General features: G+C 35.2%; 1 protein-coding gene across 9 annotated transcripts in view; it reads right to left on the reverse strand.

Annotated features, from left to right (window-relative positions):
- Epha5 (Eph receptor A5) overlaps positions 1 to 23,280 on the reverse strand; it is a 363,058-nt gene that overhangs the window by 44,054 nt on the left and 295,724 nt on the right. For 6 of the 9 annotated variants that reach the window (XM_006534769.2, NM_007937.3, XM_006534773.3 and 3 more), the window contains 4 exons: positions 18,747 to 18,812; positions 9,175 to 9,242; positions 7,875 to 8,000; positions 7,035 to 7,220 (listed from right to left, as the gene is read on the reverse strand). In XM_006534769.2, coding sequence (XP_006534832.1) covers positions 7,035 to 7,220; positions 7,875 to 8,000; positions 9,175 to 9,242; positions 18,747 to 18,812 — 446 coding nt within the window. The remainder of the gene's footprint in view (positions 1 to 7,034; positions 7,221 to 7,874; positions 8,001 to 9,174; positions 9,243 to 18,746; positions 18,813 to 23,280) is intronic. The other 3 variants (XM_006534775.3, XM_030254124.1, XM_006534771.3) reach the window with 1 other exon arrangement.

A 23,280-nucleotide genomic window follows, 5' to 3' on the forward strand; every position in this document is an offset into this window, starting at 1 on the left:
CAGTTTGCAAGGATTTTATTATTTTTGCATCGATATTCATAAGGGAAATTGTTCTGAAGTTCTCTTTCTTTGTTGGATCTTTGTGTGGTTTAGGTATTAGAGTAATTCCTCATAAACAGCTTCAGTGCACTAGCTGGATATAAAATTAACTCAAACAAATCCATGGCCTTTCTCTACACAAAGGATAAAGTGTCTGAGAAAAAAATTAGGGAAACAACACCCTTCACAATAGTCACAAATAATATAAAATACCTTGTTATGACTCTAACTAAGGAAGTGAAATATCTCTATGATAAGAACTTCAAGTCTCTGAAGAAAGAAATTGAAGCAGATCTCAGAAGATGGAAAGATCTTCCACGCTCATGGATTGGCAGGATTAATATAGTCAAAATGACTATCCTGCAAAAGCAATCTACATATTCAATGCAATCCCCATCAAAATTCCAACTCAATTCTTCACTGAGTTAGAAAGGGCAGTTTGCAAATTCATCTGGAATAATAAAAAACCTAAGATAGGAAAAAACTATTCTCAACAATAAAAGAATGTCTGAGGGAATCACCATGCCTGACCTAAAGATGTTCTACAGAGCAGTTGTGATAAAAACTGCATGGTACTGGTACAGTGACAGACAGGTAGATACATGGAATAGAACTGAAGACCCAGAAATGAATCCACACAGCTATGGTCACTTGATCTTTGACAAGGGAGCTAAAACCATCCAGTGGAAAAAGACAGCATTTTCAACAAATGGTGCTGGTACAACTGTTGGTTGTCATGTAGAAGAATGGGAATTAATCTATTCTTATCTCCTTGTACGAAATTCAAGTCTAAGTGAATCAAAGAACCCTAAATAAAGCCATAGACACTGAAATTTATAGAGGAGAAAGTAGGGAAAAACCTCGAAGATATGGGCACTGGGGAAAAATTCCTAAACATGACAGCAATAGCTTGTGCTCTAAGATCAAGAATTGACAAATGGGACCTCATGAAATTGCAAAGCTTCTGTAAGGCAAAAGACACTGTCAATAAGACAAAAAAGCCCACCAACAGATTGGGAAAGGATCTTTACCAACCCTAAATTTGATAGGGAACTAATATCCAATATATACAAAGAGCTCAAGAAGATGGACTCCAGATATTCAAATAACCCCATTAAAAATGAGTTCAGAGCTAAACAAAGAATTCTCAACTGAGGAATACAAAATGGCTGAGAAGCACGTGAAAAAAATGTTCAACATCCGTAATCATCGGGGAAATGCAAATCAAAACAACCCTGATATTTCATCTCACACCAGTCAGAAGGGCTAAGATCAAAAATTCAGGTGCTAGCCGATGCTGGCGAGGATGTGGAGAAAGAGGAACACTTCTCCACTGCTGGTGGGATTGCAAACTTATACAACCACTCTGGAAGTCAGTCTGGAGGTTCCTCAGAAAATTGGACATAATACTACTAGAAGATCCAGCAATACCTCTCCTGGGCAAATACCCAGAAGAAGTTCCAACTAGTAATAAGAACACATACTCCACTATGTTCATACCAGCCTTATTTATAATAGCCAGAAGCTGGAACTAACCCAGATGTCCCTCAACAGAGGAATGGATACAGAAAATGTTGCACATTTACACAATGGAGTACTACTCAGCTATTAAAAACAATGAATTTATGAAATTCTTGGGCAAATGAATGTATCTGGAGGATATCATCCTTAGTGAGGTAACCCAGTCACAAAACAAATCGCTTGATATGCACTCACTGATAAGTGGATATTAGCCCAGAAACTTTGAATACCCAAGATACAAATTGCAAAACACAAGAAAATCAAGAAGAAGTAAGACCAAAGTATGGATACTTCATTCCTCCTTAGATTAGGGAACCAAATACCCATGAAAGGAGTTACAGAGACAAAGTTTGTAGCTAAGACGAAAGGATAGACCATCTAGAGACTACCTCAACTGGGCATCCACCAAACCCAGACACTATTGCATATGCCAGCAAGATTTTGCTAGAAAGACCCTGGTATAGCTGTCTCGTGTGAGGCAATGCCAGTGCCTGACAAATACAGAAGTGGATGCTACAATCATCTATAGGATGGAACACTGGGTCCCCAATGGAGTTGCTAGAGAAAATACCCAAGGAGCTGAAGGGGTCTGCAACCCTATAGGTGGAACAATAATATGAATTAACCAGTACCCCCAGAGCTCGTGTCTCTAGCTGCATATGTAGCAGAAGATGGCCTAGTTGGCCATCTTTGGGAAGAGAGGCCCCTTGGTCTTACAAATGTTATATGCTCCAGTACAGGGGAACACCAAGGCCAAGAAGTGGGAGTGGGTGGTTAGGGGAGGAGGGCGGGGGAGGGTATAGGGAACTTTTGGTTTAGCATTTGAAATGTAAATAAAGAAAATATCTAATAAACAAACAAACAGAACAGAATAGAATATCATGAAACAGGAACCAAGACACCCCCCCCTTTTTTGATATACAGGGTCACTCACTAGACTGTCTAGTCAGCGAGTTCTAGAGGTCTGGTCATCTCTACCTACCCAATATTGGAATCACAACCTGATAGCATTATGCCAGAGTGTTTAGATGACAGCTGGAGCCTGGTTCTGTCATCTTTGCCTGGTGAGTAATTTATTGACTAAGTCACCCCCTCAACCCATGGAAAAAAAGATAACTAAGCAGATAGGATGGTGAGTTAGCTCCCTATGTACAAAGTAAATTGCTTTTTATGAAGTCATGGGGACTGAGTTTGATTTTCAAAATACAAAACAACAAACAGAGTGGTTTGCATTTGTAGCTGCAGGAGTGCAGCAGATGAAGACAGGAGGGTCTCAGGAGCTCACTGGCAGCCCTGTCTGGCCTACATGGTGTGTTCCAAGTCAGTGACTTAGTCTGTCCAAGAATAAACAAGGAAACAAAACAAAACAGGACAAAAGGAGGGAGTGGCTCCTGGGAAGCAGCATCTCTGGTCTTCACAATCATGCACACATATATGTGCAAGAAGAGTGTTCCCTCATGAATATACACACAATTGAAAGAAGGGAGTTTTCTAACACTGTGAAAAAAAACCATAGTTTATGTCTTTATTTCATTCCCACCCGCCCCGGGTTTCACTAAATAGTAAAAATTGCCACTGTATATATTGATCATTGTGTCTTGCACTGCAAATTAGTCAATTAAGCTGAAACCCATGGGATTTTTAATTCATAAGACTTTTCTTATAAATATTATATATAATATACATATTATGTATATGTATTTCATAACCAAACATCACAGAAGGAATCCAAATGGGTCCTTATTCTTTTGTCACCTGCAGAGCAAGACTAAAAGAGGAGGCTTGCAATGACATCACTCATAGTCTGGGGTACTACTCCAGACTCCCTGCTTCAGCTTCAATCAGAAAAATCACAAGAGTTGGTTGCACTTATGTCTCATTATCTGTGTGCTGCAGGTTGAGAATAATTGCTGAATAAATTAGCATCAGATCAGAGAGCATGAAATTAAGGACACAAATAAAGTAAGTCACAACATGGTAAATTGAAAACAAGTTGAAGCCTTCCTAAGTTGAACATCAAGGCCTGCATTTAAAAACAGAGAAATACAGTTTGACCTCACACAGATCACGAAGTTGAAACCAAAGACATTATTTTCAGCTTTTACATTTGCTTTCCTACTACGTAGCCTTCCTTTGGGTAGCAACATCAAGCAGAATATTTCATTAAGAGAATGAAAATTGAAAACTATCTTCTCCTCAGCAGTGTCATTTTTTTAGAAGAGAACTCATAATCTGCATATGATCATTTGTTGACTTCCACATTAGCTCTTAATAATAAATGCTAGAAATGCATAAAATATACAAGAAATTTGCCTGTGTTATGATAGGGTGTTGTGTCCATTAAGCTCCTCAGAACACTGCTGTATAAAGATGTTCTATAATAAATCAAGAATGTGTAAATGTGAATGAATACTTCTTATAAATTGGAGCATCACCTACTAGTCTGAAACACTGTTATTTTAATACATGAAAAACATGTCTTTTCAGTAGCATAATTTTTTTTATCACACAGATCTACTCACCAAATACGCAAAAGTACATTATAACAGTCGCTATGGCTAACTATCACTTGAGGTGGGCATTATTTATATTTCTTGTATGACAGCGTGGCTCCAGGTGTTTAAAGAAAGTAGTTGTTTTGAAACAGATTTACAAAAGATAGATTTACTTAAATACTCAGTACATTACCTATTCTCTGAGAACAACTCTCTGTTTTGTTAGAGAACTTAAAACTGTATCAAATATAAGAATGTTAACCCTAAGATTTAAAGAAGAGTTTTGGACTAAATATGGGAAAATCATAGGTCATTGCAAACATCTTATAGCACTGGAATGACCAGCAGACCACAGTGATCTTATAGCGCTGGAATGACCAGCAGACCACAGTGATCTTATAGCGCTGGAATGACCAGCAGATCACAGTGATCTTATAGCACTGGACCAGCAGATCACAGTGATCTTATAGCACTGGAATGACCAACAGATCACAGTGATCTTATAGCACTGGAATGACCAGATCACAGTGATCTTATAGCACTGGAATGACCAGCAGATCACAGTGATCTTACAGCGCTGGAATGACCAGCAGATCACAGTGATCTTATAGCGCTGGAATGACCAGCAGATCACAGTGATCTTATAGCACTGGAATGACCAGCAGACCACAGTGATCTTATAGTGCTGGAATGACCAGCAGATCACAGTGATCTTATAGCGCTGGAATGACCAGCAGATCACAGTGATCTTATAGCACTGGACCAGCAGATCACAGTGATCTTATAGCACTGGAATGACCAGCAGATCACAGTGATCTTATAGCACTGGAATGACCAGATCACAGTGATCTTATAGCACTGGAATGACCAGCAGATCACAGTGATCTTACAGCGCTGGAATGACCAGCAGATCACAGTGATCTTATAGCGCTGGAATGACCAGCAGATCACAGTGATCTTATAGCACTGGACCAGCAGATCACAGTGATCTTATAGCACTGGAATGACCAGCAGATCACAGTGATCTTATAGCACTGGAATGACCAGATCACAGTGATCTTATAGCACTGGAATGACCAGCAGATCACAGTGATCTTATAGCACTGGAATGACCAGCAGATCACAGTGATCTTACAGCACTGGAATGACCAGCAGATCACAGTGATCTTATAGCGCTGGAATGACCAGCAGATCACAGTGATCTTATAGCACTGGAATGACCAGCAGATCACAGTGATCTTATAGCGCTGGAATGACCAGCAGATCACACTGAGGTAGAATGAAGAGTGACGGTCACAGGATTTGTGGAACTTCAGAAGGGATTTGAAGAAATTGTGAAGAATGTGAGGTGTATATTTCAGAGAAAAGGGCAAAATATTAAAGCCCAAATACAAAGTACATATAGTTTTGCCCTATTAGGAAATACTTTATTTTTATTGTTTAATTCCTATTTTTCTCTGTGAGAGGAGACCTTGAGTCTCCAAGAAAGCAGAGATATCACACATGTAGCCCTATATAACAAGGCTGCGTGTGCACTTATAGGAGAAAGCCAGCTGAATCATGCCACAAAATCCTGCAAAAAGCTGGAATTTGGGAGTTTTTAACACTTTTTCTAAATACACTGTGGCATGTGTAACTTTAAGCATTCTTCAAATGCACACTTGATGTTTCTGAAATTATTAAACAGAGGTTACTGTGGCAGTGAGAATTTTTAAAAGCTTGTGTAGCATTTTATGATCCTATGTCTAATATTTTTAAGAATGAAAGTAGTTTCTATAATTTAAATTTTATAATAATCCTCATCAATGAGAAAAATTGAGGTACCTCAGAGCCCAACAATAAAGATATCATGGCATAAAACTGGTAATAGGCGTTGCCCAAGGAAGTACTCTGACCACAGATCTATGCCGTTTGTATCATTATATTCATTTTATTCTCATTCATTCATTCATTCATTCTTTTCTTTTCTTTCATTCTTCCCAGCCTAACTGTATGTATCCAGAATTATTGATATTACATATGCATGTCATATCAAAGAGAGTTCTCTGAGCAGGTTTCTATGAGGACTAACTATAAATTATGTGCCTTATGGCAAAATAATATGGAAGAAAGTCATTCCTGGACAAGTGGATTATCAGTTAACTTCTTTGTTGAGCAAATGAACATTAAAATATTTGAAATCCTTTATGGAGAGGCACACTATAAAAATATATTCATAAGATGCTAGCAAATATTTAAATAGAATATAAACTTCTGGTAATTCTGAACTAAATCCGTATTTCCTTTAATTAAAAACAAATTAATCCTTTTGGATTTTTTGAGGCTGTTATGAGAACAATTAATTCCCAGTAGCACAAAACTAAACAAGTAAAAATGATATAAACAGGTACCAAGAGATGACTCAGCTGCTGAATGCTAGGCTCACAACTAAAATTTCAAAACTTACATAAATAACTATTACTAAAATGCTTATTCTATTTTATTTTGTTGTTGTTTTACTCAATATAATTTTGTCTTCTGTTTCGTTTTTTGGTAGTGAATTTATGGTAAATAAATATACTTTTTATAAGATGAACATTTGGAGTTATTACAGAACACCTTTAAGAAAAATCTATCAAATACAGGAAAAAATGCTACTAGTTGAGAAATTAATACATTTTTGGTCAGTTCTTTTACTGTAGAGCGGTAGTTCCCAATTTGTAAGCCCTGATCATAATGGTGGGCATTTAAGAAATGCAGAAATCTTTGCACTGAAATTCACAACTAGCAAAATTAGAGTTTGAAGCATCAAGAAACATAATCTTAAGGTTGTGAGTTTCTGCAACATTAGGAATTAGAGTAGCAACATTAGGAAGGTTGAGAACCACTGATGTAGAAGCCACAAATATTTAAACAGATACCCATGATGTGTCACACACACACACACACACACACACACACACACACACACACACACACACACGGTGTGACTATACTTACTTTTAGTCACAACACCTTCTAGATGGATGATGTTTGGATGATCGAACTGCCCCATAATACTTGCTTCACCCAGGAAATCTCTGCGCTGCTTTTCAGTATAGCCTACTTTAAGAGTTTTGATAGCCACAGGTAATTCTCTTTTTCCAGGTAGTTTCAAACGTCCACTGCAAACTTCACCAAATTCACCTTGTGATGAAGATGGAAGAACACTGTATAAACTCATTCAGAATTCTTATTCTAATACAAATTCTAGCAAAACTACAAACTTCTGAAGGATTAAGGTTCAGATGGAATAAAATAAATTAAAAGTGAGACCAAACGTCCACAGTACTATTAACAAAAGTAAATGTCACATTTGGAAATATCTTGTGTATGTGATCTAAAGACACCTTAGGGCTTACTAGTTTATACTAAACAATCCAAATAGTAACAGTAGATACAAATTAAAAAAAAAAAAAACCTGACTGTAATTCATTTTTGTTTTTCTTCCTTCACAGTCTACTAGGATCTACTACTGATTATAAGAAAAAAAGAAAGGGGAATAAGACAAAGAGAAATTCAATTGTGTAAACACAGGGTCAAGATGAATTGAACAGAACAAATAATTTCCAGTATTACAGAATATGTATATATGCAAAGATTCTTTACTTGCTTCATAAATAAGGCAGGCATTTGAATATCAACTACACAGAAGATAGGATCGAGAGATGATAAGTTACAGACAATTTTGAAAGTCAATTACAAAAGATTAAGGATATTCTATTGGAGAAGAATACATTGATGTATTATATTCTGTTGTACAAACAAAGGTGAAATCTCAGAATTTAGACATCCTCATACCTGCTCCGATCACTCTCTCAATGGTGATGCATGAAGCTTCAATCTCCTTCGCAAATTCATGAACAGCTTGATTGGGATCTTCATAAGTGTGCGGATCAATATAGGTTCTGACTCCTGGCAGTTTAACTGGAACAGTATGTAGATATTAATGTAGTAAAGATGGATGCACTTCATTAGGAATTTGTGACCAGTCAAGTGTGACTGAACTCTTTTACTTCTAAAGATGGTTGAGTTGCAAGAACATGCCTTTTCCTGATTTATGATATTTATATACATAGTTATTATCTTTTATAACTTAAAATGTGGGTGTTTCTGTACATAAAATATGTGTACATGATTGCATATTTGTGTAAACATATTTCAAGACACTGTCCAGAGAGTGGGACTTGGATGCTTCTGGAGAACATTGTGACTGTTGAGGAAGTCAAGAAAATAATGGTTGATTGTGTTTATAGAGTCGTGTTTTCCGAAAGTGTAACAAATCATTCATTGTGACTTTGAAAGGCCATTTAAAGCAACTTCTAGTGGTTCTGGAGGAGAAGTCAAGAGGAAATCAGAACTTCTAATTCTCACTCTGAGTCTGTTCCCATAGATCTGTACATTACCTGAGTCCCAGCTACCACTATTCATACCAGGATGCCATTTGAAAGATTGATAGCAAATACATAGGACTATGAAGTGGAGTCCAGGCTTTTAATATGTTATGCATGGTCCTGGTAGACTGACTCTGCCTCCACTCATTTTTCTAATTGATTCATGTTATGTACCACTCACAGAAAAGTAAACACATTAAAATACCACAATTAAAGCTCTCTGAAGTTTATTTTTATCCTTCATATTGAAATGGGATTTCATACATTTCTATAAAAATATGGTCCCTTTCAGGATATTTGAACCAAGACTGATGACAGAGAGTCTCTGTTCAACAGGAAATTCCTACTACAGTACTGCAAAAAGAAGCAGCTGCAAAACTTTCAGACATTAGATCTAATGCTCTGATTTATTGACAGATTTTACTCACACTCCATGGTGCTTGGAGTCCACCTGAAATGTTGATTTTACATACAATAGCACTTTAATAAGAGACAAGAATTTTTATTCTAATGATCATAATGGACATATTTGTTTTGAACCGAATAAACCAGTCAGAGGTTGCCCAAAGCCATGAGCTATAAATGCAAGAAGTACTTGCTTGTTTTTATAGGCAATGGGTTTAGTCAATTACTACAAATTGCCTGACCTGAGCAGCAATCATCATCATAATAAAGCCTCTTGCTTTTATTTTGCACAATTTGCTTACTGTGCCCGTTATGAAAGTGCATCTTTTCCTCTTCTGGATCCTGCTTTGCTTTGCTGTAGCCACACCGCCTAGAACAAAGTGAGCCGCAGTTAGCCACATCTAAACATGGTGAATCAATCACATCTCCCCAGGAGCAGCAAATGCAATCGACGTTTCTCAAACCCAGAGCCAATTTCCATGCCAGTAATAAGAAATGAGAACACTCATTTTGAATGGAATTCACACTTTGAGCTGCTATTTCTTGATGCCGAGAAAATCATGTTATCTAGATTATTCTGTCTCAAGCCTTCTAAGCCTATTTTTAAGGTCATTACCTCATATACCACACATCAGGCATTTTCTATTCTCTCTTTCATTTATTTCCAGCTCATTTGCCACTGTCTTTTCCAGCTTTAATTGCTCAACATTTCCCTCTTGTTCATGGCCTCGTACCTTCTGAACCCTCCTGGATATCTAAGTCTTCATCTTCATCTTCATCTTCATCTTCATCTTCATCTTCATCTACAGCTACAGCTACATCTTCATCTACAGCTACAGCTACATCTACATCTTCTACATCTATATCTACATCTATATATGCCTCTTCCACTTCAGTGATCCTTAACCTAGAGCTTTAGTAGTTCTTTTCAATCATATTTACTCAGATAATTATGTTATTCAAGAGAAACATGAATTGCCTCTAACCTCCATTCCCCCAGATATTAGTGTCTTGCATTTTTCATCTAGCCAATAATCTGCAAGGGTTTGAAACCTTCTCTCAGTCTCATATCATCTAAAGATCATAAATGACAACTTTTTATTTTGTGACTACATATTACTTTTCTTCATATAGATTGACCAACATCCTGAACTGATTCTTTTTCCTTGATGTTTCTCTCTTCTCTCTAGATTTATAAAAGGATAAGTTCAAAGATCCTTGGTAAAATCTCAGGTAGTCTTTATTCTATCTATCCACTTGGACTCTTTCATTTAACAGCTCTGGATTAAGTTCTTGGAAAGCTTTATTCCAGCTTCTTATATATTGCTTTCACAGAAGTATCCTAGGACCTTTTAAATTCATTAGACCTAACGGAAAAACCTGTATATTTCTCTCTATTTTTTCCAACTGCTCTCATCCAGTTTCTGTGACTAATACAAAAATGACCTTGTCCCTTCAAATTTGAACATTAACCTTATGTTCTTTGTCATGTATGACTCAGTTGTCCGAAGATCTATATGTTATACATCTTAAGACTTGTCTCCGCAGCATTTCTCCTACTTCATCATTAATAGCCTTTCAGTTATTATCTGGACGCAGCGCCTTCAGAACAGCATCTGGCTGTTTTATAGCTTATTTCCTAAGTGTACTAACTATCCTTTCTTGATTTATTTTTGTTTATCAACAGTGTCTTTCTATGGATTCTTTATGTTCTGGCATTCACTATATAGTCCAGACTGGCATCTAATTCACAGAAATCCTCCTGCTTCTGCCTCCAGAGAGCTAAGATTAAAGATGTGTGCTAGTATCTACTCTGACCCTCAAAAATGTACTAGATATCCTTATTGTCAAAACACACAACTAAAGATATTATTCTATTGAATTTTCTTCCTACTGTAGTCATTAATATATAGTAAATTATTGAAAATATTCTGCAGTTTTCCTAAAATATACTACACATAAATTAAAATCCCTAAGACAGTTCTGCATGTTTTCATACATTTGGACTTATTGGTTCCTTTTCAAGTATATTCTCCATAACACTGCAACTTTTGATTGCCTTTTTAGCGTTTGCTTTGTATGTTCCCCCTAAACTCCCAATTGCAGGTATCTCTACTCTCTCATGATGTGATTCTCACACTCTAGTGCAATACCTCCATTTTAGTACAATTTTTCTTTAGTAATTTTACTATTTGTCAGGTAATTATATGACAGGAATTAGTATTCATTTACAAATTTCATCAGTGGACTAGTATCTGATTCGGAGTTGGCATTCAACATATTTTTACATTGATGAACGAATAAATGAATGACTGGATGGTGTTTGATTGTGCCAACACAATGACAGGTATTTGGAAGATGACTATGCTGATGAATACCGAGTTGATGTGGTACATGATTAACTATATAACATTAAACAGCCAGAAAATATGAAAATATTTAAATTATTTTCAGTGAAACTCAAAAGAAGTGATTTTACTATTCATAAGATCCCACCACCAAACTGAATTCATTAAAAGTTTCATTCATTACTGCATTGAAAAATGCAACCAGAGTGACTGATTATTTCATTACAATTTTGCTTGACAGTTATTTTGTGCTACAGGTACAATGTTAAATAGGTCTTTACCAAAACTGCTCTTTGGTTTTGTATATGGGGTTATTCAAAACATATTCAAGTATTTTAATATGAAAACAATTCATAGTTTGTTTTGTATTAAACAGACATAACACAATGATAAACACAGTACATCTAACGTGACGTTTTAAAAAGGACAGCTACCAATATTATGATTAAGTACTAAAAATTACATTGTATGTTACCCCTAATGCATTTTTGGAAAAACAAAAATAATGTGATTACATATGTATTGTTTTAAATATGTATTGTTTTTAGGGAAGAAGACTACTGTTTAGCAACTCAGCGGATTTTTTTAACTTCACTACTAACACTTCCTTGAATCATTTCTTCTTGAAGAGCCCGTAAAGACTTGAAACACCTCATCACAGTGAGGTAGACAGAAAAATGTAGAAACAAATACACAAAATTGTTTGGAAATAGAATTTTGTCCATTCCAGATAATATGTGCTATATCAATATGTTGTTCCTAGTTTGCAGGGTATTGCATGCCTTTTTATCTCTAATGTGACTCAGGAGAGCAGTCATTGCTGTTTCTTATCAACAATGCTCTACACACAATCACAAAATTTACCTTGAGACTTTTGTTATCTAAGTAACACTGGAAGAAACTTTATTGTAGGAATTCTAAGGAAACCTTATGCATCCTTCCAGTCTACCTCTGCAAACAAGGATCCATTTCCATTCTCAAGACTCCCATTTGAAAAGTAAATACACTAATATTAAGCTTTCAAAACTACATCTTCCATAACCGTTATTGTTAAATAAACATTATAGATATTTAAATAAAATGCAGATCCTTCATACAAAAGAAGAAATAAAACTTCAGGAATTATCTGATAAAACATCTGGGAATACTTTGGTGAGGAGAGGTTTAAATATTATTTTATGGATGTGAGAGTCCGGGGGTAATAGAAAGGGGTTGTTTTAGACTGTGGATGACTGTAACATAAACACTGCATGACACACTAACACGTAAAATTAGGCTCTGGAACTCATAAAGCATCATTAAAACAATCTTCAACAAGACACAGCCGGTGAAAGTGCAGCTGGCAGAGGCGGGCACTCCAGCAGTTCTGCCTCATTAACACAGCTTTGCATAGAAGCATGTTCAGTCAATATCATCTTCTCTACCTGCTCCAAATGGATACTCCAACTGTAAATAGATGATTCTCACTCCTCATGACCTATTTCTTCTACATTCTCAAAATGATATTTTTCTTGAACAGAAAAGCTGTTATGTTATAACATGCTCATTTGATGAGCTTTAAAATGATTGTGCTAGAAGTGTATGGAGTGTTTGTTTTGACAGAAGCCCTCTGAAGATGTATTCCCTTGTTTCTCAAGAAAAGTATTTTCTTTCTGTAATAACACAAGTTATGAAATGATATATAAGCCTAATTTATAGTCATTAACTAGCACTAATTAAAACTTCCAGAGGTGCTTGACACATAAGTATAGTCATGACCCTCTGTAAATTTCAGAATTAATTAATTGTATTCCTTACCCATCCTAAGAAACAAGGTGATATATCTTTGGGAATAGACATACTGATCTTGAAAATATGGTTCCAGTCATGAGACTAGTATTTGGACTTTAAAAAATCAGAATCCATGAACAGATAAACACTCATCTATGTAGAGCTGGAGGTGTCAGTGGATAATATATTTCTGGATATAGATTTACATTTCATAATAAATTAGCAATATAAATGTAAGACACTCCAGAATACTGAGAAATACACAGAATCACTGATTTGTTAATGGCACTCTTGTGGCTAATGAAAAAATTGGTAATGAATGAAGTAGCCAAGATAAAGCATAATCCAGACTCTAACAACAGCCTTTTATAAAATCAGAGTATTCTATTATCTTTATCTATAGTAATAGGTTATTTTTTCAAATGAAGTAATGTTGCATTAGTGGAAGGAGAGACAGTTTCAAATTCAGGTATTTTTTTAAAAAAATGATGCTATGTATAAGATTGACATATGACAAACATCTCTTTATCAGTCTTCTGTTTTATGGGTTAATTATAATGTGCCTTTGTTGATCTTTATGGCAAAACTTATATAAACCCCAAAACATGTAGCAGCATTACCATTTTTGTCTTGCTTGTAGAAACTACACAATATAGTCTTTTAAAACCAGGTATCACTATGTAACAGCTTGCTGGCCTGAAATTTCCTGTGATAACCTAGCTAGACTCAAGCTCACAAAAAAAACACTAACCTCTGCCTCCAGGGTGCTAGTATTAAACTCCTGGACCACCACTTTGAGTTAAAGTATTTTCTTTAACCCATAGGTTTTGTACCTCAGCATTCACGCTTTTTCCTTATATAATAATGGCCTTAACCTTTAGTTAATGTTCAATTTGGAGAACTTTACATTTAGAATATTAAAAAGAGGCACAGCTTTAGGGTAAATTTTTTTGACTTTTGCATTTCAGGATTCTCTCCAATTAAATCAGGAGTTTGGGTTCCTGTTTTTTTGTCTCAGCACAGGGAGGTTGAATGAAGTAGGGCGAACTCAGTGAGTCAAGGACACTTGGAGTACAAAGTTTACTACAGCTCAGTGTGCTTTGCAGAGGGGCACTGGTGGGTTGATTTGGGGCACATACGATGAAGAATTTTATCCACTTAAAGAAGGAAGTTTTACTTAAGAGCTCAGTTAAGTCAATGTTGGAAAATATAAAAGCATATGGACATTAGGTTTTATCTATGAAACACTGCATAGATAAAGTTTGTATTATGAAAAAACATGTTTAGTAAGTGTGCAGTCATGGAGTGAGTGAGTGCATGTAAATGGGTGTTTATTGGATATTTAGGTTATTTAATAGCAGAAGGTAATATGATTTTAATCCATATTTTTCTCACATATATACAAGAATGCAGACATCTTTATGGAGTAAGACATACAGACTAAAAAAATATATATATACCTATCACCTCATTGAAACGTCTCAACTATATTTCTCAGAAGAAATGCCTCTATATGGGAAAATAATCTCCTTCAATGTGAGATGGTATGATCAATGTTATATCAAAAAAAAACTTGCAAAAGATTTAGGTATACAAAATTTGTAAGTGTTCTGTTAACTTTGCCTTGAATGATCACTAATAAGAGAATACTGCCCACTTTCACGGTTTAAGAATCCAAAGGTGAATTATAGCTTATTCTCACTGCTGCATTAAAATTGAATTCATTTAGAATTTTAATATAACAATACATTTTATAAAGCATGATAGAGTAGTATTAGTTTCTAATTTCCTGTATAATTTATACAACTTTTCTAAGAAACATGTAGTTAATATGAGAAAGAGATAGTTATGTGGAAAAGTTAAGATAAAGAAGCAACAAGGAAATTGTGATCTGTTCAAATTTGAATTTACTTTTTCTTTTATCTTGATTCATGTTTTGTTTTGTTTTTATGATGGGTATGTAGGTACAGGTTTTGGAGATACATACACGAGTACAGATTCCTGGAGACATTAGAGACATCACAGCTACTGAAATAGAAGTTACATGCCATAGTGTGCCACCCAACATGAGTGGTAGGAATCAAACTCACTCCATATGGAAAAATGTTATGTACTCTTAGTCAGTGAGCAGTGTCTCAGGTCCCTTGTTTTTGTTTTAACCATTGTGTCAATATTTGCATTACAGGATTATGTACAACTCCACTCTTATGTCTTTAACTAAAACAGTTATAAATAAAAAGTTGATTTGCATGGTGATTTCAATGTACAGAATTGGTTATTGGGGAAAAAAAGAAATAAAACACAAACAAGAAGACAATATCTCAAACTTCAAAAGTCAAAAAGCATTTTTTTCCTTTTGCCACTGAGGTCACGTGAAGAGGCATGTGGAAATATGAATAAGGTGAAATCTACTGAGTAAAGATAAGAGTCACACTTGGCTTGAATTTAAGACACTGAGGAAGTGGCTACTTAGGAACTAATATACTTCACTGTTTTTATAAATATTCCATAAGTATCTGTTGTATTGCAGGAGCAAAAACATCCAAATATCAGCAATAAATTGTAGTGTCTTATGAACAATAAGTAAAAATGTACTATATTAAAATTTGATACTGTTTTTGAAAACTAGAATAATTTATTTTGAGAAGTGAGGCAATGATCATACTCTAGACAATAATGGTAAAATAACAGACAAAAGGCAGTGATAACAAATGTTCTGAAGATTATATGGGCAGGCTCCTCTCAGAAGTGGTTTAAATTCAGATATCTAAGTTACCTTCTTATATAGCAAAGAAATAGCTTATGTAAACAACAGATTTTAGTTAAAGAAGGAAAGTGTTTGGAAAATTAATGCTGTATTTATAGATATCAAGACTAAGAAAATCAGTTGTAATGATAAAAATAACTTGAGAACAAGAATTGAAATAAGATGAATTTAAAAATTTCATCTTGAAAATTAGGAAAATAATGTTTTGTGTTTTTCTGCTAAAATATATGAAAGAGCAAAAAAAAAATCACAAGCTTAGAAGCCCCAGGAAGATTAAAAATAGCTGTATTTCAGAACTATGAATTTGTATCAGTATTGTTCATATCATTATTTATACAAGTATGTTTCCTAAATTTAGCTCCCTGTATTTCTCCAATATGCTTAAAGGTATTTTTAAGGACTGTTGTATCTGCAAGGGAAGGTTGCAAGGTATGTGAATCACATAATATTAAGATCAAAATCACCACACATATACTCATAATAATCTTTCTAGAAGAAAAATATGAGATTCCAAGATCTAAAGTATCTATAAATCTCTATGTTCATAAATGAGAAGGATGACAAAATTCAATGAGAACTATTCACGTGGCAGCTGAAAAATCTCATATTGCTACACATACAAATTCAGGTGACATTATAGGAAATGCATGTCTTCCATAAATGTGAGTGGTAAACACTTTATCCCGAACCTGAGCCCATCATTTTCATCTAAATATTTTTTTTTCTCCACAGCAGCACAAACACATACACACTAAAAAATCATGTAGATTTTCATCCTACTCGGAACATTGCTTGGTGAAGGAAGTTAAGAAATATTTTTTAGTTGGATTTCAACTGTGAAGAACATCATTCTCACATTCTTCCAACAACAAAACAGAAAAAAAATGAATGATTGAAAATATTATGAATGTGTGTGTGCATGTTCATGTGTGTACCTACAGGTTGATGTGTGCATGCTTGTTTGTGAGGGTATGAATGTGCGTGTGAGTGCCCAAGTACATGTTTATGTGTATGTTTGTGTGTATGTGTGCATATGTGAATGCTGTGTTCTCATGATGGAGGTCAAAAAGGGATAATCTCAATGAAGGCTCTCATCATCTATCTTGCTTGAGGAAGTTTTCCAGGTTTGCTGCTCCATAGAAGAGACTACCTGTTCCAGAATCTTCTGGACACTCTTCGGTGTCCACCTACTATGTGCCAAGAGCTCTGTGATTACACATATTCCCTGCACTGACACACTCAGTGTGTCTGCAAGCCTGAACTCGCTATCATCTGCATGCCAATCAGGAAGTGTTTTATCCACTAATCCATCTCCCACATCATTTTGTTGTTGATGTCATGTTCAGTATTTCATTGTAGTTAACTTTTAACTCTATTCATTGTTTCTCAACCATGGATGTTTAAATGTTTAATTATATATGAAATTATTTGAAAGTTAGCAAAGATGTTAAACAAAATACTACTTATTTTTCTTATGGCATTTTCTGTAACAATTTCTGTAACCAGCCATATGTGTAAAGGAGAAAACACAATTTGGGGACCATTTTTTGTCTCGTTGGGTGGTTGGTTTGTCTTTTTGCTTGTTTTCCATGCCATAACAGAAAAATTAAAAAAAAAAAAGATTTTACTTACAACTCATCATTTGTGTGATTTCAAGTGTTTGGGGTTTGTCACTGAATCCTGCTGCTAAGAGGAATGTATACCTCCAACACTGGGAGCAAATCTGAACTTAGTTTCAAACCGTTTTTCAAATGAGCAATTTTCAAGAGGCAGAGAAAAAGGTCCATGAACTGCAATAGTCTGTACTTAGTTTTCTTCCTGTCTCAGATCCCTTTTCTCTTTTCTGTCACCTGTGATGTGCGTTCTGTGAACCCCATTGCACACACAAATTTCACTCGTCCAGAAAAAACATTATTCTCAAATAATAAATGTAATAATTTAAAATGCCTCCCTTGACTCCGTGGTTGATGCACTTGCTGTTCCTCCAAGCAAAGTGAGCTTATTTCCCAGAACCTGCTGAGTCACACACAAACATTCATGACACCAATGGATCCAGTGTCCTCTCCAGGCCTCTATGGATATCTACCCACACATTCATACACACACACACACACGCACACACATACACACATATTATTTTATACTGTTTTCTTTTCCTGACAATTTTGACTACATTTGAAAACAATACACAAATGAAAGAACTTGGACTCTCGTCATCTAATCAACAACAACAGCAAAAAGTCTATATAATTTTATAATCTATCTCACTATGATTTAGCAGTTCCTCAAAATGTAAAAGTAAATTCTTATCTACCCCATCTTATACTATTAAATTTATAAGCCAACTAATTATTTAAATTTTTCTTTATTTGCAAATAATGATGGTTACCCAACTTGGACGTTGATTCTAATTATAATTATTATTTATTAGTTCAGTGGCATCAAAATAGGAATATCACTTCAAATATCAGAATTAATGTAATTTCATTTATTATACCATTGTGTTTCCTCATCAATGTCACATGCACCCATGATAATTATGATGAGAGAAGACTGTGTTTACATTACGGACACCCCATGGTTCTCAGAGACAAAATTGGTGATTTTTACCTGGACAGAAGTAGCATTGTACTTCCATGCGTGATATGGATTTTACTGAATGGAACAACAAAAACAGTGACATGTTAAATATGACAGATGCTGTACTCCTTAGAATCTGAAACCAGATTCAAATCAAACCACTGGAGAGGCTGGTAGAGGAAGCATGGGTCTTGGCAGATACACTCTGCTGTACTCACAGTTCCTTATTTGAGATAATGCATTGCCAAATTACTTAGAAGTCTCTCTTGAGAATGAGATCTATCTAAACTTCTCAAAGTTAAGGTTCACGGAGTGGTTAGATGTACAAAGATGGAGAAAGTAAAGAGATTCTGGACGTAGTGCATAGAGGTGGACATAACATAGGAGTGAAGTGGGAGGGAACACTAACCATATTAGGCTTGGATGGGCAACAGCGCACAGGGAAGAAGCCCTCCCACAGCCACAATCGCAGCAACTGCAAAGCAAACAAGAGAGCCCAAGATAAGGAAGCGATCCCACTCCCTCCGTGCAGCATAAAGACTCTGGGTTTTACTCGGCGGTCTGCTTTACCTTGCAAAGGTACATAATTCCTGCAGGCACATAATCGATTTTTTTCTCAACGTACCATTTAACTTAAGAAATCTTCCAGAATGAGAAATACAGAACTATTTTAAGTCGCTTTTTTTTTCCTTTTTTTACTTTACTTAGAATGATTATTCAGAAGGAAACATAATGAGCCAAAATATTTAAATTAAATATGTGCAATCAATATAATTTGCAAATAAACATGCAAAAATAAGTATTTGTTTCCTTATGAATTCTCTCAGTTATATTTCGAATACAAAAGTAATTATTTAACGATGGATCTTGCCAGTGGCCTCATGTTTAGAGTGAGAAGAATGTCTTACCCTTTCGACCCACTGATACTTATTCCAGTGAAATTACTTATCATAGTCTATTGAAACTATCATTCTAGGTGATTCTAAAATAACTTATGAAAACCATCAATTTTAATTTCCATTTAGGGATGTTAAAATTGCACTCCCAAATGCATCATTTCAGATTACAGGTATATAAAAATGAGTTATATATAATGTGTGCATTTGCGGGGAATGCTGCAAAACTCAAAACGACTTTTAATTTTCCAAATACTGATAGAAAAAGCCTGAAAACACAAAGTAAATTATCTAATAAAATGCGATTTTATTGGTAGAAACCATGCACACTGATGGCAGAAGGTAGCAAGGAAGTGATTTAGTGCTTCAGTGCACCCATTTCTATTTCTATTTTGAATAGCATTTATAGTAATTTCAGGAGAACTGTAATGAGACTGAGTAATGATATCATACACCAGCAGGTCCAGGCTTATGATTAAAATCTTCCTATTTTGAACATTATTTGAAACGTTTCTATCTCATTTTATATGAAAATTTGAGAAGGAAAATCAACACAACCTATAATATATTTTCAAATGCCTATGTGGACAGATAAGCATTTCCAAAGATAACAACAATGGGTTTTTTTCTACACAAGAATATACAGGTCCACATGCTTTATTTCCTTCCTTCCGTTTCCCCCTCTTCTCTTTCAAAGTATCATGATACTTTAATTCTAAGTTTTGATCAGTGTAGGTGTATTTGATTATTGCTTGATATAAGAATATTGATACTATACAATTTCTTTTAAATGTAAATATTTATGATTATGGATTTTTAAGATTAACACAAAGTATATGTGCAGGTACACATATGGAAAATTGACATACTTTATTCTTTAGGCAGATTTTAATGTATTTGTATTACAAAAATAGACTGGGGTAGCTTTATCCCATCTCTATGACTAAGATACTAGGGTCTAAGTTTTTCCAAAGCAAATACTAGTTCAAGCCAAAACCAAAATTCAGATCATCTCAGTACATCTGCCATTCCTGCTTTTGACTAGCATTCCACATAGTTTTCCAGAAATTCCAATAGTTAAAATGTCATGCACGTAAATTTACTATTGTTCCTGTCTTGTGTCAGTGCTCCAATCACAGGTAGAAGGACACTGACCTGTGGCCCACACCAGCCTCTTTGTCCTTCACTGTTTTACTGAGAGCAGTCATTTCACTTGCTGTGTGTGGCTCCTTTTATGATACTGAGAATGTAGAGTAGAGATTGATGAAGACCTACATATTACTAAGTGAAAACAAGAGCGGCTTGGGGCTGTAACTTATTCATTTGTTTGTTTGTTTGCTTATTTATTTATTGTATAGTGTTAGTGTCTTAAGATGGAGATAATTCCTTGATTTCACTAATTTTACATCTTTTTTTTATTACGTATTTTCCTCAATTACATTTCCAATGCTATCCCAAAAGTCCCCCACACCCTCCCCCCCCCCAACTTCCCTACCCACCCATTCCCATTTTTTGGCCCTGGCGTTCCCCTGTACTGGGGCATATGAAGTTTGCCTGTCAAATGGGCCTCTCTTTCCAGTGATGGCCGACTAGGCCATCTTTTGATACATATGCAGCTAGCGTCAAGAGCTCCGGGGTACTGGTTAGTTCATAATGTTGTTCCACCTACAGGGTTGCAGATCTCTTTAGCTCCTTGGATACTTTCTCTAGCTCCTCCATTGGGGGTCCTGTGATCCATGCAATAGTTGACTGTGAGCATCCACTTCTGTGTTTGCTAGGCCCCGGCCTAGTCTCACAAGAGACAGCTATATCACGGTCCTTGCAACAAACGCTTGCTAGTGTATGCAATGGTGTCATCGTTTGGAGGCTAATTATGGGATGGATCCCTGGATATGGCAGTCTCTAGATGGTCCATCCTTTTGTCTCAGCTCCAAACTTTGTCTCTGTAACTCCTTCCATGGGTGATTTTTTCCAATTCTAAGAAGGGGAAAAGTATCCGCACTTTGGTCTTCGTTCTTCTTCAGTTTCATGTGTTTTGCAAATTGTATCTTATATCTCGGGTATACTAAGTTCTAATTTTACTTCTTAATAGAAATACAATGAATAGCAACACTCATTTATAATCACTATTAACCATAAAACCACCATATTACTTATGCTTACTATTATAGGAGATGTGCATATACATTTATTGTACATATGCAATACAATTCAATAAATAAAACTAAATAGCAATTATTGAGGCAAAGCTATTTAGTTGATTTTAGTGGATAAATGGCAATGTCATGTCTCCCTAATGTACAACTTTCTCAATGAACAAGTTTGTAGACATTTAGAATTGTGCTTTGAAATGCTTCTATTGTCAGTCATAATTGAGCATTTTCAATAATCAGAGTTCAAACAACTATAAAAATATTATGACTCTAACAATAGTACAAATGCTTTATTTAGTACTCTTAGCTATAAAACTGAGGATTACACTGCATGGATTAAACTGAATGCCTCTACTTTTCTCCATCCCTCTCCCATGTAATCCATTATAATAATAATTAAAAGAAAACTCTACAAATTGTGTTCTTGAAATTTATTAAGCTTTTTGTCTGTTGTTACAATTTTGTTTTATTTTTGATAAGTTTAATAAAACAATTAAAAACACTTAAACATGTATTCAGCTGTTTTTTGGATCATTCCTTTGGATATTACTGACTCCAGTTAGACTTGTTTCAAAATAGCTGAATAGCTAAATAGGTAACTAACTTAGCCTCTTGGTGTGTGATTTGATAGCTATGAAACAGTGATAATAATGTGTCTTATTTCACAAGACTGTTTAAAAATAGAGTGAGAGAGCATGTACACGTTACCTCAATCTACACAGACCTCTACTGGGCAAAGTAGATATAATTATTCCAGCAATATCATAATAAGTATAAAAAGAGACACTTTTTATCAAAGAATAATTAATTATTGTCATAATTTATGTGCTACTATAATATTAAGTAGTCCTCAATATAACATAATTGACTATCTACATGCAGATAGTTGGTCCAATTTTTAGGGGCAGCATAATTTTTTAAAATTTCCACAAAATGTATTTTGTAAAGAGTTAGTAATGGCAGGCTCTTGTATTCATATGCTATTTTTAAAAAATGTGAGATTTTGTTTTTATGCCTATGTGAAGCAGATAATAACTAAAACAACTCCACAAACAAGTCACTTAAAATAAATCCATAGGTATTTGCTACAAGGATACCATACCAGCAGGTAACATTAAAATTTATGCTTTCCTTAATCAATGAATAGTTCAGAAAAGACAGGTCAAAAATTCCTTCAAACCTAGAAGATAATTTACAAACTGAATTCCAAATGTGCTAGAAATAGCAGCTGATAAATCTCTGGGAGCTATGGTTAGGCACAGGTATATCTGCATTCCTAGATTCTCTTAGGACCTGGAAACCTGCAAGTAATGTTAGGCACTATAAGAAGAGGATGAGTATCGAAGGCTAAAATCACTTGGCCCTTTCAGGCATATAATTCAAAACATGTTTTCTTTTTAATAAGAAGCTTCTATTTACCTTCTGACATGAAAATGTATTTATCTTCTGACATTAAAATTTGAAAACAGAGTTTTCCACTTCTGTGGTGTGTGTGTGTGTGTGTGTGTGTGTGTGTATGTATGTCATGTGCACCTGTGCCAGTCTGAGAAGATAATTTCCCTCTTATGGAAGCAGGTGATTATACCTCAAGGGAAGAGAATTTCATGGTGCTAGATCAGAAAAACAAGACTGGAAGCTGTGAATCCCTGACACTTAAATTCTTAGGCAAGAGATCATAAGAAAGAACAATTAGATGATCTCAGATGAGTGATAAGAAAGACAGCCAAAGACCTGAGTTCTCAAAAGAATTGTTTGGATGGATATTTTTCTTTCATTTTACTAGTAAAATAAAACAACTGGATCATTACTCCTCTAAGAATAAATTCACAGTCCAGCCCTCTGTTCTGGAGTAAACAGTATATTATTTGGAGAGATGACCCATTGCTTACTCTTA

This window comes from Mus musculus, chromosome 5, assembly GCF_000001635.26.
Source record: "Mus musculus strain C57BL/6J chromosome 5, GRCm38.p6 C57BL/6J".
NCBI lineage: Eukaryota > Metazoa > Chordata > Mammalia > Rodentia > Muridae > Mus > Mus musculus.